Source organism: Phocoena phocoena, chromosome 11 (assembly GCF_963924675.1).
Source record: "Phocoena phocoena chromosome 11, mPhoPho1.1, whole genome shotgun sequence".
Lineage (NCBI taxonomy): Eukaryota > Metazoa > Chordata > Mammalia > Artiodactyla > Phocoenidae > Phocoena > Phocoena phocoena.
Window position 1 is genome coordinate 39,228,202 of NC_089229.1, and position 17,175 is coordinate 39,245,376.

Below are 17,175 nucleotides of genomic sequence, written 5' to 3' on the forward strand. Positions count from 1 at the left end.
GTTCCTAGCAGTATAAACATTTAGAAAAATTTCAAAAGAATTCTGTCCTAGCTTCAGGGAAAGAGGGAAATGGAACAGTCTTTGAGATGTTCTATGTTGCAGAATTGTAGGCCCTGGACTTCAGTCCCAGCTCTACAATCTACACATTAGGTGACTTTGAATGTCAGTAACGACAAGAGCAATGGCCTGTATTGAATGCCACGTATGTGACAGACGTGGAGCAAGATGATTTACGTACGTTGTCTAGTGTCTCTAAGCTTCAATTTTCTGATAATATCACCTTCAGAAACTACCTTACAGGTCTATCTTGAGGACCACATGAGAAAACCAAGTTAGAAAAGGTTTTCTAAATTAGTAGAGTGTTTAATAAGTATGTGCTAATGACTTCTTAACACTTGAAAACAATTTTCAGATTAAAGTTGAAAATTAGAACTTCTCCCTAATACAGAAACTTAAAAGCTTACTATCACTTCCGTTTTTCTTGGTTCAGAAGTTTTGTCTTTCCTTCTTGGAACAGTTATGTACTTGTTGGAAAACTTTCAGAATTTTGTTTAACTTGTGATATATAAAGCCCAAACTGAATTTAGAGTCTTGACATTCCTCTTTAAAGCTGTACTCAGAAGTCTCAAATTTCTGGGATGACCAAAAAAAAAAACCTGAGAAGAGTAACTGTAACATATCCAGGGACAAGAAATTAGGAGCCGGGTATCTAGTTATTTCTGACTTGTGAGTCTACATGGGTAGAAATTCAAATATAAAAATTATACAGCTAAAAAATGCAAGACATATATAGAACCTCACACCTTTAGGAATTCTCAACTTTTCTGATGCTTTCAATTTCTTAGACCTCTTTTCTATAGACTGAATGTTAATGTCCCCTTAAAAATCATACGTTGAAACAGGGTCCTCAATGCGATGGTATTTGGAGGTGGGACCTTTGGGAGGTGATTAGCTCTTGAGGGTCGAGCCCTCATGAAAGAGATTCGTGACCTTATAAAAGAGACCCCAAAGAGCTCCCTTGCTCCTTCTACCACGTGAGGACACAGAGAAAATATCCATCTGTGAACCAGGAGGGAGGTTCTCATCAGACACAGAACCTGTTGGCACCTTAATCCTAGATGTCTCAGCCTCCAGAACTGTGAGATATTTCTGTTTATGAGACACCCATGTTATGGTGTTCTGTTATAGCAGCCTGAATGGACTAAGGCACTCTTCATTACTCTACCTCAATTTTTACGAAAACATTTATTTGAAGGGAGATTTACTCCAAAAGTGCAGATGTATATTAAGTTGTGGTTACTAGGCCGAAGGCTTGAGTTTTTTCCAAGTACAGGGCACAAAAGCTGCTCATTTCCCACCGCACATACTCGCACCTGACGAACAGCCTTGCAGCCTGCAGGACTCAAGATTTCAATACAAATAGCTAGACTCAGAAACCCTCGCTGGTGCTCAAATACTTGAGCGCTAGAACAGGAAGCAACACAGCTCAAGTGTCTACTGTAGACATGTGAATGGTCCAATCAAATTTGTCACTGTAAAGTAAGAGTTGGGATTTGCATGGCTTGTTATATTGGGTATATGATAGAGGCAAAATCTTGGAGCCATGCTTTTTGAATTCATACAGTAGAAAAGAAAGAAACTGTGTTGAGGAGTAGCAAGAAATTATTTTTAAAAATGTTCCTATTTCTTCTTCAACATTTTTTGTTTAATCCCACATATTGTCTTAATTTGATATTGGGACTTAGAATACAGGTGTCTACTGATATTTCTTTGTCTGAATTAACCAGCCAATCCCATCAAACTTTTTTCCCACTAAATCAAGGAATTGGTTAAACTATCCATCGGTTGCTTTCACATTTTGCATATTTAGCCCAAGATTTGATAAGGTTACTAATAGAAATAATTACAATAATAGTCAGTAAGCACTTTAGTGAGCTTTCATTTATTTCTCACAATAACCTTATAAATAAGATTCTCTAATTATTTCCACTTTACAGATAATGCAGCTGAGGCTTAGAAAGCTAGATAACTTGTCCAATGTCAAACTGCTAACAGTGGGAGACTGGGATTTAAACACTGGCAAAAAAGCCATTTTGGTTCCAATTTACTAGCCATTTCCAGCAAATGTAGTTTGGCATTCAAATTACCTGGAAGGACCTCATTATATAATTTTGGTCTCCTTGGACATAGGTCAACTTACTTTGAGACAGACCATCCGAGTGCTTAAAGTTATTTTAATGGTAAGTAGGGTAAACAAATTTGAAAGGCAAGACTTGTTTTTTCAGGCCACAGCTCCTCTGTAAATAACTGATTATTGATTCAGCAGTTCAGCTCAGTGCTACCAGTCAGTGTGGGCATGGGGGGATATGTAAATATAGAGCACAGTCTAGTGAGAGAAGCGTGATGTTTGAAGGGTGTAAACAAACTCCTGGCGTTTAAAAAAGGAAAAGATTTGTTCTTTTAGGATGGATCAAAAAAGCCTTCATGGAATCCCTCCACGTATAATGCTGTCTGTCCCAGGCACCCCTATGGCTCACTTCTTCACCTCTTCCAGGTTGTTGCCAAAAGGTTACCTACTCACGGGTCTTTCTCCAACCACCCCATTTAAAGCTTCTCCCCAACATTCCTTATTCTACTTCCCTGCTTTGCTTTCTTCATAGCACTTATCACCTCTTGGTGTACAACGTGCTCTTCTTATTTATTGGCTTCCTGTCTGTTTCCACACATTACAATGTAATCTGTATGAGGGCAGGGTCCTTTGGCTGTTTTGTCCACTGATGTAAACCTGGTTTCAGAACAATGCCTAACATAAAGTAGGGACACAATACATAGTTGTTCAATGGATGGAGGAAATAAGACTTCAGCTGGGCCTGAAGAATGGATAGGGTTTAGCTAGACCTTGGTGGATGGAAGAGATTCCAGGTGAGGGAAACAACTTAAGCAAACAGTGGAGGCAGCAAATCCCATCGCTTGTTCTGGGGACCAGTGTGCTGGTCAACTTGGTTCAAATATAGAAATATGGTGGGGTGTAGTCTGGAAGTATCTATATTATGTAGACCTGAGGGATTGTGACTTAATTTTACAGGCAGCAGGAAGCCCATATGATTAGGACTCTTTAAGGATATTTCAAGGCTAAATATCCTTAATTTAATATATAACTGTTCAACCAAATCATTCCAGGTACTTCAAATTTAGGGGTGGAACTGGGTTGCGTGGGTCGTGAAGCTACTATAATTGTAAACCCTGGCAAAACAGCCCACTTTGGTTCCAGTTAACTAGCTATTTTCAGCAAATGTAGTTTGGCATTTGAAAAAAGAATATATGTTTTTCTCTTTTATAGAGTTACGAAGACTGAATTAGATATGACCTCTGGCCTTGCCCCTTCCATGTCACAGTGTTGAGTTAGCCCAGTGGGTAGTAGTAGTCATGCCAGGAGCCCTTCCTTCACTGGGATACCTAGCAGTTACCCAACTACACATGGTTATGACTGCAAGCCACAGAAATAATGTCCTGCTAGACCCAACTTCTCAGAGCTAAACCTCACAAATGCCTGTAGCATCTCTGATACTGCTGAACAACCAGAGAGATGGATGATGGAAGAGGCGTGAGAGTGTCAAGAGGCACAAACTGTGATTAACAAATTGTGGGTGAAATATCTATCTGTGACCATGGGGACTCCTTTCTAGGACTTTGGGAGGAGACAGAACAAATAAGGGACCCTGAAGTTACTGGCTTCATGGTAGAGTTGGTTCTGGAACTCTGATGAAGGGTGTTAAGGTGAATGGGGAGGAAGACCAGGAGAGCACTGGATAGAGGTGATGAGGAGGTGGCTGGCATAGGAGTCTGGAAAGAAGTGTGGGAGAGAGGATGCAGAGAACTAGATGATGATAGATGGCTATCGAACCAAAGGAAGCGGAAAGGTCAAAGGCGTCTGAAGTCAGACTTCAAGATACTAAGTAGAATTCTGGGGGTAAACTGTTCTCGTGCCTAAAAATTTCTCTGCACATTAAATACTCTTTTGTTTTAGGTTTAAATACATTGCATTTATTATCATTACTGATGTTCAAATGATCACATCTTTGGCCAGTGGAAGCCTCTTCAAGGTGACTCTTAAGCCTGTTGACATGACTCCCTTAGTCTTTGATAGTTTCCTTGCTTTCTGGTATGATGAGATGTTCTAGGCTTGTCTTGTACACCTTCCTTTGCCACACCTGGAATCTACCATTTCTCCAATAAGCTCCAGCTTCTTCTAGTGAGAAATTGTATTTTCACACCATTTCTGGTTCTGGGATGGTCGTGGCTACTAGGTCAGTCTTTGTTTCTAGGCCTTTTTACTGGACAGAGCCAGGAAAAGGTGGATGTGTATAGATACATACATAGGTGTATGCATGTATTTTGCATCTTAGGCACAGTAAATACTCTACATTTTTGAAAGAAACTGCTTATTGCTTTAAACTTGCTCTGTTAATGCCATTAGGCAATGAAAGCAGCAAGTTTTTAAATGGGGTCTTAGTGACATGAAAGAAGTCGTGCAGATTCCCCAGGCAATATATTTATAAAGAGAAGTAAATGTAGGCACCAGGAGAATTTGGTTGACAAATTAGTGGTTCAGTAAGTGGAACCTTAGCTTTAGCATATTTCAGCTGTTATACTTTATAATATAAAATCACCATGCTGCATGAGGGTGACCTTTTGAAGTTTGCAATATTTTTATTAGAGAAAGCACTGAATAACCAGTAATGTTGGATCTAATTCCATAGCCACGAACAATGACAGCTATAGTCTATTTTTGACCCTGTGCCATATCAAGAAAATTCCTCACACTTTAATTAGTTACTAGAAGATCAAGAATATAACTGATTTAATCACACAGAGAAGAAAATAGAAACAATTGTGTTCTGCTGTGGAAATGACAAGTCCTTCATTTGACTTTGCTTTTGAGCAAGTATAATGGACTTGAGGACATGGGGAGGGGGAAGGGGAAGCTGGGACGAAGTGAGTGGCATGGACATATAGGCACTACCAAATGTAAAATAGATAGCTAGTGGGAAGCAGCCACATGGCACAGGGAGATCAGCTCGGTGCTTTGTGACCACCTAGAGGGGTGGGATAGGGAGGGTGGGAGGGAGACGCAAGAGGGAGGAGATGTGGGGACGTATGTATATGTATAGCTGATTCACTTTGTTATACAGCAAAAACTAACACACCAATGTGAAGCAATTATACTCCAATAAAGGCGTTAAAAAAAAAAGAATATACTTTACTCACTTAAAAAAAAGAAAAGAATACACTTTACTCACTTTTTTTAAAAACTAAAATTGGGCTTTACAGAACTTTAAATCCCCAAATTTCCCCATCCCCAACACAAGCTGTAGAGAATAAATGCATTCCCATGAGGATTCACCCTCAGATTTTATTGTTCACATATATTTGAAATGCTGCGTGTTCACACAAAACAGTATTGCTAAAAACTATCTTAGGCTATATACTTACCTAATATTTGTCTTTTATTATATAAATTAAGTATTAACCTAATGAGTCTCAGATAAAACAGTATTTTTCATATCATAAATGAATTTTGACCAAAAAACAAAACCAGAAAACGGAACAAAATTATAATTAGTCATAGGTGTTGCCTTTCAAAAGAGAAGCAGTTTTTCAGCTTTCAGAGCTATAGGATTGCCAATTGATACCTGGGCTGTGAAGTGGGAAAATAGGTCTCATCTTCTTTGCTAATTCTAATAAACTGAGAGTGGCTTCCTGGGTCTCTGTGTTGGGATGAATTCTGAAACTGCTTCCAGGTTCCATGGGAAAGAGAACTGTGACCAATTAAGGAGTGGGGCATCGTGGCACGTGTGCTGTGCATTTGGTATCCACGATGAAACAGCATCAAAAAACACAGTAAACATCAGACTCACCGGACAAGCCACCTACATCCATCTTCTTCAGGTTCTTTGCCTCAAGAATGACAACAGTCAGTTTGCCAGCAGTAGGTACGTAGCGAAGGGAGAAGCAGATATCACCCAATTTCTCTTGCTATGAAAACCAAAAAGAAAGTATACGTAATTTTTCAAATAAAGGTGAATGTGGTTTGTACATAAACACTGTAAACTCCTCAGGGAGGGGGATTATGACAATTAGAATTTGAAAACTCTTAACATTCACTGGCATTTACCCAGTGGTCTTTCATTCACTAAGGTATCATCAAGAGTGACTGTAACTCATTTCAGTTTTTAAGTAGCTCATCTACACTTTAACATTCATCAAAATATATCCATAATTCAATGGTTCAGGAGATGGGACCAAGATGACTTTTTTAGAGACTGTTTTCTGAATAGTACTGCAAAACTCTTGGCAAAAATTCATAACTTGATTAAATAGCTTTGAAAAGAGCCTAACACTTTTTTGGTAGGCTCAACCTACCTACTTTTTTTGTCTTTTGACATTTCAAATAGGATTATGTGTAATACTTAGACTTTTGGGGGAAAAAGACTTGGCTTTCGTGTTCCATTTAAATTCTATTTATTGATGAGAAATTGTAAATTCCTAATAGCAGAAAGGCAAAAAGGCAAAAACGTATATAAGTTTTTGCACTTTTAGTTTTACTCATTTCAAGTGAGGTCTTTCTTTTTCCTTATCCTAAAATTTATAAAAATCTAAGCGGTGGGTCAAAAAAGTGAAATACACAGTAACACAAAGTTTCTCATATACCCTCACGTTATTTCACTGGTATCATATTTTAGTTTCAAGAACATTCACCAATCCTATATTTGAGCATCTCTGAATAACTGAAGAGTTTAAAATGTTGACGCTATATAGAACTTTTACCTTTTTCAGAAAAGAGGCCTATGGGTTCTCCCACCTTAAGTGTTTTACTCTTTAGGATAACTAAGAACTTGGGTAATTGAACATGAAGATTTTTGCATTCATATTAATGCATGAGAGAGGGGGCAAGGGTGTGCAGTTTGTTGTATTCTCAGATGCTGGAGGTGCTAGACTGCTCACTGACATATGGGATTAAGTATATGTATGGCAAATCAGGGTTTATGTCTTTGCATCTTTTCCCTGCCCATCCCCCCTCCAATAGTAATTCCGAAGAAGGTAATGGTTGTGCCAGACTTTTGCAGATAGATTTCTAACATAGGAGTGAGGTACAGAAGGCCATATCCTCAGGTCTTCTCCTGTTGTACTCCTAATATGGCTGTTTTGGGCCTTCTCTGTATCTTGACGTATGTTAAATTGGCTAAATTAACTGCCTAGATGTAATCCAACAAATTAAGAAAATGCAATTCCTTTTTTGGGGGGTACTCATTAAATCCATCTTTCAAAAAGGAAAGGGTATCTACCTGTTCTATAATTTATCGATAGGTGAGAAGTAATATATTCAATGTCTGTGTGTGTGTGCGTGTGCGTGCACGTGAGAGAGAGAGAGAGAGGAAGAGAGAAATGGTACTTTCTGCTTATGCAATGCTTTTGAAAATATCACCACATGTGTGTATAGCCATGGTTCTTTCATTTCTTGAGTTCCCATAGCACCTTACCCACATATCTCTTACGTTACTAAGGGGACTTTTTTTGGTCTTACTGTGCATGTCTTAATTTCCCCACATGACTAAAAACTCCTTGAAGACAAGGTCCTTCCCTGAATGATCACTTTCCACATATTTTCAAAAAGTAAATATATGGAAATTGGAGCTAATTCCCCCATTCTGAATTATCTAGGTCATACCTCTCTTCCACTAGTGTAGATAATAGTTACTTGTAATGTGCCTACTCACCCCTAGGAATTAATGTACACATCAGGAGAGTCTAGCGGACTAGATTACATTTCATAGTCTCTGAAAATACAGAACGGGCCTCGATAGCACAGAAATTAATACAAAGGACGGACAAATTCATCTGAACCTTAGGAGACAAGAGCAAGGTAAATGAACAAAACTGCTGTTCAGAAATGCTCATCAGAAGGGTTCTTTTTGCAGGAGTCTATTTGCCACAGTAACCTTCCTGGGGAACTGCTGGAGAACCAGGCCATTCTAAGCATCCTAATCACCTGTCCTCTCTTAAATGACACCGTTCTTCGCGGCCCAGAATCTAATTCCACACTTTATAGGCATCTCAGGTGTTCTAAACAAAGAGTTGTCATAACTTCTAGTATACTTTGATTCTTCAATCTTAGGATATCTAGGGGATCTTTAAGATTTTACATATTTAGTTTCAGAAGAAAGCAGTTGCAGTTTGAAAAACCATACCTCAAGTAGAAGAAATATGTCAAGTTACCTCTAATTTTAAAGCTATGGGATGGAGGAAGAATGAGTGACCGGATTTCAAAGTGGATATTTTGGGAGAAAGGGAAATAGAGAAAAGTACTTATCTTAGCACCTTTTACAGATCTCCATCTAATTCATTAACTTAGGAACTTGAACATGTAAGATTTCATTTGCTCATAAAACCATCATAATTGGTATGCCAAAGTAAGCATGTATTTTTATGTTAATCAGCTGAAGTTTCTTTTCAGTGCTTTAAAATTTTTAAACTCGGTTTACATAAGGTTACCTGATGTGTCAGCATGGAGCTAATGCTCAAAGGCTTTTGACTTGATCCCGAGTTTTCTTTTTTTTTTTTGTTTTGCGGTACACGGGCCTCTCACTGTTGTGGCCTCTCCCGTAGCGGAGCACAGGCTCCGGACGCACAGGCTCAGTGGCCATGGCTCACGGGCCCAGCTGCTCCGCGTCGTGTGGGATCTTCCCGGACTGGGGCACGAACCCGTGTCCCCTGCAACGGCAGGCGGACTCTCAACCACTGCGCCACCAGGGAAGCCCCTGAGTGTTCTTTAGTGTCAGACTGTCATCTGGAATCGTAGAAACTAATATTCCTAACTGACAGCCCACTAGGATATTCTCCTTTCACTTTTAGACTGTCTTAGTAAATGGATGTTTATCAGCAAACCCTCCCCTCAACTGTTTGCCTTTTCAACACTCTTACCTGTCAGGGTCGCTAACTCATCTGTTTCCAGTGGCCACCTTACCTTTTGTTTTCCTCTAGTCATTCAGCCTACAAGTCTTGACATTTCTTTTTTTGGGTAATGTATCTTCAACTGTATTTTTTCTTTCACTTTTTTCTACCACCATCATCAGCATGACCTCTACCCTCACCACCTCCACTTCCAATATGACCTGCATCTCTACCATTTTCTGCCGTTACTATCATCACCTTACACCATGGCCTCCACCACTACCTCTATCCCCTTCAGCTCCATTTCCACGCTGTGAGACTATGCCCTAAATACTTCTGTCATCTCTTTTGAAATAGTCTGAGCAAAGATTTCTTTAAGTCATAGTCTCACCAAAGTCCAATGTAGACCACATACTAATGCCAAGCTAATCTTTCAACGGTCCAAACCCATCTTCCTGGCTTTCAAGAAGCTCTATACTTTGCCCTAACTATCCAAATCTTTTTCTTCAACTTCACTACCTACTCAATCTTCAGAATATATTTTGAATTTGACCGTATCTCCCCATTTATAGGGCCATCATTCCAGTCCAAGAAGGGTGACCAACCACCCTCATTTGCTCAAGACTCTACTGGTTTAAGCCTCACAAGTCCTGTATACTGGGAGACTTCGATCCCAGGCAAACCATGGCTATTGGTAACCTTAAGTCTAAATCATCACATAATTCCTGACCTAGACTTCTCTAATAGCCTCCTGATAGCCACTCTGTTTCAACTCTTGCTCCTTTCTAGACTCTTCCTCACATAGAAGGCAGACTGATCCTTTTAAAGTGGAAATCTGGTCATGAGACAATCCTACTCAAAGCCCTTCAATGTATTCCCATTTCACTTAGAATAATCTGTATTCCTTACACTTAAAGGCCTTATAGATGGGGGTCTCACCCCTCCATCTCCTACCATTATACTCCCGATCTTACTTCCTCTCCTCCAAACCCGTTAGGTACACTTCGACCTCAGACTCTGCCTATGCTCTTCCTTCTGCCTGCAATATTCTTCCCCCAGATACTATCATGGATTGTTCTATTAGTTTGCTCAGCTTTCTGCTTTACATGTCACCTCTTTAGAGACCTTTTATATGGCCATGCTATCTGAAGAGGTTCCATCCACTCCTAAACAGTCACACTACCTACCCCCATGCCCTGCTTTTTTTTCCATCCTAGCACATATTGCTTGAAGTTCTATTTTGTTGAGGTTTTCCCCACCAGAGTATGAGATCCACAAGAGATGGCTGGCACAGAGCAGAGCCATATATGCCTATTGATGGAATAAATGCAGATTCCCTACTATCAATTATAGTCAATGTCCTCAGTATCCACAGGTTGGGTTCTCTATGGAAGCAAACTGATTTGCAAATGGGAGATTGGGATGTGTCCTTTGAATCAACACCTGTGGGAGAGTGCAGAAAGCAGGATGGCTCAGGTGGAGAAGTTGGGCTCTGATGCAGTCACACCAAAGGCCTCAGTCGATCCTATGGGAAGTTCTGGAGCTAAGATAGCTCTTCAGAGATGTTCTAAATTCTGAAGAGATGAGTTTTATGCTCCTGAATCCACCGGTCTTTGGATGTGGCCTTTCCCCACATCTTGGACCAGGGCCTCCTCAGCTGTGAGGGAGATTCTAAGAAGGAGCAACTCAGTTGTTACGAGTGTCAGCCATCAACACTCTTGGCCAGTGGAATAAATGCCTTCATCATGAAGATGGTGCAAGACTGTGTGTGTGTGGAGGGGTCACCACAGCAATGACTACGTCTCTGAGCTATCTTCCTTCCCATCACCAGATTTTTGCTTAGTCAGGAAATTCATCTACAATGTCTGTCTGTAGTTCCTTATTATGCCTAATTAAATTACCCCTAGCCATTAAGCCCTAGTCCAAGTTCCATATCTTTAAGTATCTCCACAGTGCACAAGGATTTCTACTAGTAATTAATTGCTTTATAGCCAGTAGTATGGTGCCCAGAGATATTTCCCCCATTCATATTTGTGAGTTCCCCTCACCCTAATCTCCAGAAGAGGGATTGTACTTGATACTACCTAATAAGGCACATGATAGGGGCTTAGAAATGACGGTTGATTGCATTGAAAAGAGAGCCTCACCAGTCTTGTTTTGTAAACAGCATGGACACTAGTACTCGATATATCAACAGTGTTTCTAGTTAATCAACAAGTCAACTAACGAATATATTCAGAGGTCTTTCTTTGTTCCTAGTTCTGTGGACATGGCTCAGTTAGTCCTTTCATGAAACTGGAAACGAAAACATTCCTGGAAGTGCGGTTTTTATATGATAATTTCAAGACCCTATGGGGTTGCAGCCGACAGATGAGTGCTTTTGCTGGTATGATTAGCTCATGAAGGGACCTTACTACTATTAGAAATCTCAGCTTTATGTATAATTTATTTTCGTCAATTGCCTTGATCACTAGGTGGAAACTGTCAGTTAGTGTTAGAAAGTTCCAACTGTGAGATTCAGAGAAATTAACCTGCTCTTTTAGAATATGGAGCTGACAATCAGAAAGCACCTTTGTTCTGAGCAGCTTGATAATTCTGATATTTTTTTAAAAGCATCCACTGAATAGAGTAGACATGAATTAATGATTTAATATAGACAACTACAGTAATACCTTTCCTTTTTGAAAAGCATTATAGATACTAGAACAGAGGTCATCTCCATTGGGTAAATAAAAAGCTTGATTAAAATGAATATATGCTGGTTTTTATAGCACCATCCATCATTTTATGTGTAAAGAGAGGTGTTCACTTTAATGATCTTTGCAAATGGGGCTAAGTTCACACACTTGTTGGAAATGCTATACTTTTGAATGAGTTTGAAAAAGGTACCTGAATTGACTTAATGCGGTGACATTTTAAAAGGACATATTCTATTTATGTTAATCTTTAGATTTTTCTATGTGCTAAACTGGAGATACTCTCTCTGAATAGAAGGTTTTTTTCTGAGGTTGGGCATCTATTTAGAGGTGACAGACAAATGGCAGTCCAATCTCTCAAAATGAAAATCTAGACTATTTGCGTATTCTCCACTTGTAAAAATACAAAGATATTATTCATTTATAGGAAAGGTCAATGTCAGGTTTTTAATTTTAATAACAGATAGGGTGGCTTTAAACATATCCTTTGTGTGGTAGTATCTTTCAAATTCTTTTTATTCCCATAACTACTCTCCTACCCCTGAAGTATCTGCAAATCGGTATTTACATCTAATGGTCCAGATGGTCACAGTGTGAAATGTTGCTGTGGATGTACCCAGGCTAAAAAGACTGAATCTGGCCTAGCGTGCAAATGGACAGTGAATGGTTCAGGTGAATGAGACTATGTTATTTCTTTTAATACTTATTTTTGTGAGGTTACCATGTAATTGATTAACTTCATATGCATTCAACTATTCATTTCTTATTAAGCAATGATTAAGTTCCATCATAAACTCTTCCAGGGTCTAGTCTAGGCTCCATAGACACCTAGAGGAATACGATGACTTTAAACAAGTTCAGAATGTAGTAGAAAGACAAATCTAAACAGAACAACAATATCATGTGTTAACTGCACTGAACAGGTGGCACAAATACTCTGGGGGCAAAGAGGAGAAGGTTGAAACTTGCCAGGGTCTAGTGATAGAATTAAGGAAGGAAGACTTTATTTGGAGATTTATACCCCCAATAATCAAGGATAAATTTTTCCAGCCACCCCAAATAAACATCCTTTGTAAAACAAATGTGCTTGCCATGCAAATGTAGCTTTAGGACAAGTCTTCCAGCTTTCCCCTTTCAGCTAGAGCTAGTATATATGGGGGGTTGGTGACATGTAAGTGTGCTTGAAGAGAAAATACCTGAGCTGAGATGGGAAGATTCCACAGGAAGAGTCAATGTGAACCCCTTGAAGGACAGGGCAAGAATGTTCCAGGCACAGGGATGCACGGGCAAAGTCTCTAAGCGCTTAAACAAGTTACTCTTCTATAAGTATAAAATGTATGTAATTTAATTAAGGACAGATTTCTATTTATGATTTATATCTTCAAAATTTTTTCACTATATCTTTAACTTCTACTTTGATGAAGAGATACACTTGTAGTCCTATTAGAAATAAGAATTAACAACAGAAAAGTGGATATTCTGAAGTGCTCTAAAAATGATGAAAATAGAAAATCAAAATGCCTATAAAAATACAGTGCAGTACAGAGTGATGGAGAGAGTACTGGACTGAGACACGGGCATTAACTATTTGTTCATCAAACATTTATTGGGCTTCTCCTATGGGCCACCACTGTCCTAGATACTAGGACACAATAAAGCATACAAAACCAAGGAACAAAATAAACATGGTAAAATACAAGGCAAAGTAAAGTAATTAGAAGAGTGCTTGGCACATAAAACGTACTATGTGAGCACTTGCTATTATAACAAAAATCCTATTTCAACCACCTTCTTCCCCATACATAGTGCCATATATAGGGAAGAGGGTGGTCGAAATAGGCACTATCTAGAGAAGCCAAACTTCTTGAATGAATTGTCTACAATCACTGTCCCTATTTGTTCATGTTCTACTGATTTCTCCATTACTTTATTGAATTGAAATGGTTTCTGCCAAGTTTTCAAATGACATCCATCTTGATAAGTCATAAATATTTTTCAGGTTTCATTAACCTGAACTCTCAGCAGGATGTGTTGACTTCTCTCTCTTCCCTGGATTCTGTAATTCTGGGGGCTTTCTTGATTTATCTGCTCTCTGGCCACTGATTCTAGTCCAAGCCCATTTCTTTTCTTCTTAAACTGATATTGTCCCAGTCTATGGCTTTAGTTACAATCCGGAAGTGATTCCCAAGATTGTTTCTTCAGTTCAGATCTTTTATCTGGACTCCAGACTTATATATCCACTGCTTACTTGTCATTTCCACATTAGTACGTTAAATAAAGATCTTAGACTCAAATGCCAAAAACTGAATTGCATTACATTTCTCACAAGCCTGGTTCACTCTATTTCAGTATTGGTAACCGCCTCCAAACAGTTGCTAAAGCCAGAAAACTGGGCATTATCACTGACCATTGACTTCTTTAGAGATCTGATTTTACCTATTAGAAATCTCTCAAGTGGGTTCACTTGTTTCCATCTTTTTTCCAATAAATCTCTAATATTTCAATATTAGAGTGTTTACCCCCTAATCCAATCATCTGTCACCTGGGATATTCTAATAGTCTCTAAATTGTCCTCCTCCAATTTACTCCTGGAATATAGCGGGTAGAGTCGGCCTCTTAAATAACAAATCTACTTAAGATCCTCAAGTAGGTCTTCTGTCTCTCTTGGGATAAAGATCCGCAACTTTACCACCAGTTAAAATATTCTTCAAGGTCTTGTTCCTGCTTACTCCTCAGCCTCTTCTTCATATCGTGAAATAAGTCATGCTAACTGTACTCTTAGCGCCACCGTATGAACAGTTCCTTTTGCTTGTCACATTCTGTCCTTTCGTTATTCTCCCTTTTATGTAAACTTCACTCCTCTTTCAGACCTTACCTCAACATTTTTTTTTTTTTTTTTTTTTTTTTGCCGTACGCGGGCCTCTCACTGTTGTGGCCTCTCCCGCTGCGGAGCACAGGCTCTGGACGCGCAGGCTCAGCAGCCATGGCTCACGTGCCTAGCCGCTCCGCGGCATGTGGGATCTTCCCAGACCGGGGCACGAACCCGTGTCCCCTGCATCGGCAGGCAGACTCCCAACCACTGTGCCACCAGGGAAGCCCCTTACCTCAACATTTATTTAGAGAAGCCTTACCTGACTCCCAGACTAAATAAAGCCTTTCTTAAATATTCTTTAGTGGTTCCTTATACTCTTCTTTAGAAGTTCTGACTGTAGTTACCATCACTACAATCATGCCCAGGAATTGTAATGATATACGGCAATCGGATATTGATTTGTGTGATTATTGGCTTGCATCTCACTTACATGAACTTGACCATCCTTATACAGTACCCTTTTAATCTGTATGCATAGTTCTGGCATATAGGACATGATTAGCACATATTCATTGAGACAAAGAATGCATACATATTTGAGTGCTCAACTCTGACAGAGACTGCTAGTTGTTCGTCAAAATCCATTCTCTTCTTCCCGGACACATAGCTAGACTACATTTCTCAGCCCTCCTTGCAGTTGGATGAGGTCTTGTGATTGGATTCTAGCCAATGGACCGTGAACATTGGCTAGAAGTGAAGTGTGCCCTTCTAGACTCAATCCCCCGTAACTACTTTGTATGATCTTTCATCTCTCCTATGACTGTGACAGTGACCTCTGTGACCTTCGAAGCCACGTGCTGTAGATGGCAGAGGTTCAATTTGCCAGGATCCCCAAATGGCACAGTAAAAGAACCCTACCTGCCAGTGTGGAACCACTTTGTACTACGGAGTGAGCAAGAAATAAATTTCTTTTGCTGAACCATTACATGTTTGGGCCAACTTCTTACTGTAGCCTAGCCTTACATAATTAATAGAAATAAATGAATGAATTCTAAACAGTATTTTCAAAAGTATGATTAGTGATCCATTTCACTTTCTGTGGTTAGTAGAAAACGAGCAATGCTTATACTTCATTAATTCAGTTTGCCAAATGCTTATTTTGTGTTTTCAATATGTCAGTCATGGTGCAAGGTACTAGGAAGAATGGATGATGAAAACTTGTCCTTGACCTTAAGAAACTTATTCTGTGTTGAGGGGGACAAGCATAAAAACAAAAGTTCAACATAAAATGATTAGTGCCATTTTAGAAATATATATTTGGAAGGACCAGTATAGAGAAAGTAGAGGAATTTGTTGTAGTTAATTTCAAATGAGAATTTCGAGTGGCGGATAGGGGAATGCGACCAGAATGTAGAATGGAAAGTGAGTCCTGGCAATGTCCTTGTCAAAAGATTCTTCATTCTGTAGTGTGCTTTGGGGCCTGAAATTCCACCATCCATTCCCTTCCCCTAAAGCTTTAGATCTCTAGGAGCCCTTTAAAATAATATGAAACACTGTTTTGCCCCCTAGAGGATGACATGGCAATCCATCATGGTATTAAATTTTAGATGACAGTTCTTTGGGTTATGGAAGATTTATCTAAGTGAGTGGAGACGGGCAAAAACACCAAAGATGGTGAGTATGTCTCCATAGCTAGGGATGCTGCCTTAGTTAGTCAGAGAACCTAAGTAGGAATGCAGGTGAATGACCCAATTGTATGAGGACATGTGAAGCGAAGGGAAATAATGCAGAACGTTTGTGGAAAGTATCTAAAGAGACCAAGTTGCTTTGTCCCTTTAACATTCTCTCTCTGTTAACTACATGTCCTTGATTTTCTAGGTCAGACCCAATTTTAAATATTCTATTTTCTTGTCTTCATGTGACTTTTGGGGCCTCTTCCAAATAGTTAAATTTGGATTATGGGAACCAGCGTTATCTTCTTTTAAACCGGAAGTGTGGCTACTAAGTAATTTTGAAATATGAGCAACCTATTTCTACATAAAAATGCAAATTTGACCTAGGCAATTATAAAGGAAGCCATTGTAAATAAATAATATGCCAGAAGATGGGCCATTGGTGCTGGAGCAGTCATGAAAAACAATGCCAGGTAATCCTTGGAAGGCATAGTTTGGCACTTTCAACTCTGAGATGTGTCATTTTTACTGGCAGAGATAAGCATTTGAATGATTTATACATAGTCTTTCTGGTAGAGCAGCATTAAATGTTTACTAATCATACTCAACAACTGCAAAGACTTAGTATCCTGACCTCTGTCACTCCATAGCTACGTTTACTGGTGCATCCTAACTAACGTGAAAGGTACCATGGGGGAATAGGGTCTTGACAGAGAGAACTCAGAAGCCAAGTTGCTGTTTTATCCAAAGAACACTTTCCCTTTTTAGTTCTGGGGTGGTGACCAAGAAATCCAGAAGGAATGGTAATACCACACAAGTAGGAGACACCATTGCCCCAGGAAGGTTTTCCTTCTTCTCAGGGAGGTCTGGGTGAAAGGGAAGGTAAATGCTCCGTAGACTTGAGTTCTGCCACCAACCACCTCAGGGGGGCACTGCAAGCAAGTTCTTCCTGCACCATTAAAATAGATGAATCGTGCCTGCTCTTTCCTTCCGTGAGGATTACATAAGACCCACCTGTGAGCCAAGAGGAGCTTACAATCAT

At 39.5% G+C, this 17,175-nt stretch overlaps 1 protein-coding gene across 2 annotated transcripts in view; it reads right to left on the minus strand.

Annotated features, from left to right (window-relative positions):
• Positions 1 to 17,175, minus strand: part of SYT1 (synaptotagmin 1) — a 546,324-nt gene that overhangs the window by 79,206 nt on the left and 449,943 nt on the right. For both annotated transcript variants that reach the window (XM_065886932.1, XM_065886933.1), the window contains one exon: positions 5,919 to 6,036. In XM_065886932.1, coding sequence (XP_065743004.1) covers positions 5,919 to 6,036 — 118 coding nt within the window. The remainder of the gene's footprint in view (positions 1 to 5,918; positions 6,037 to 17,175) is intronic.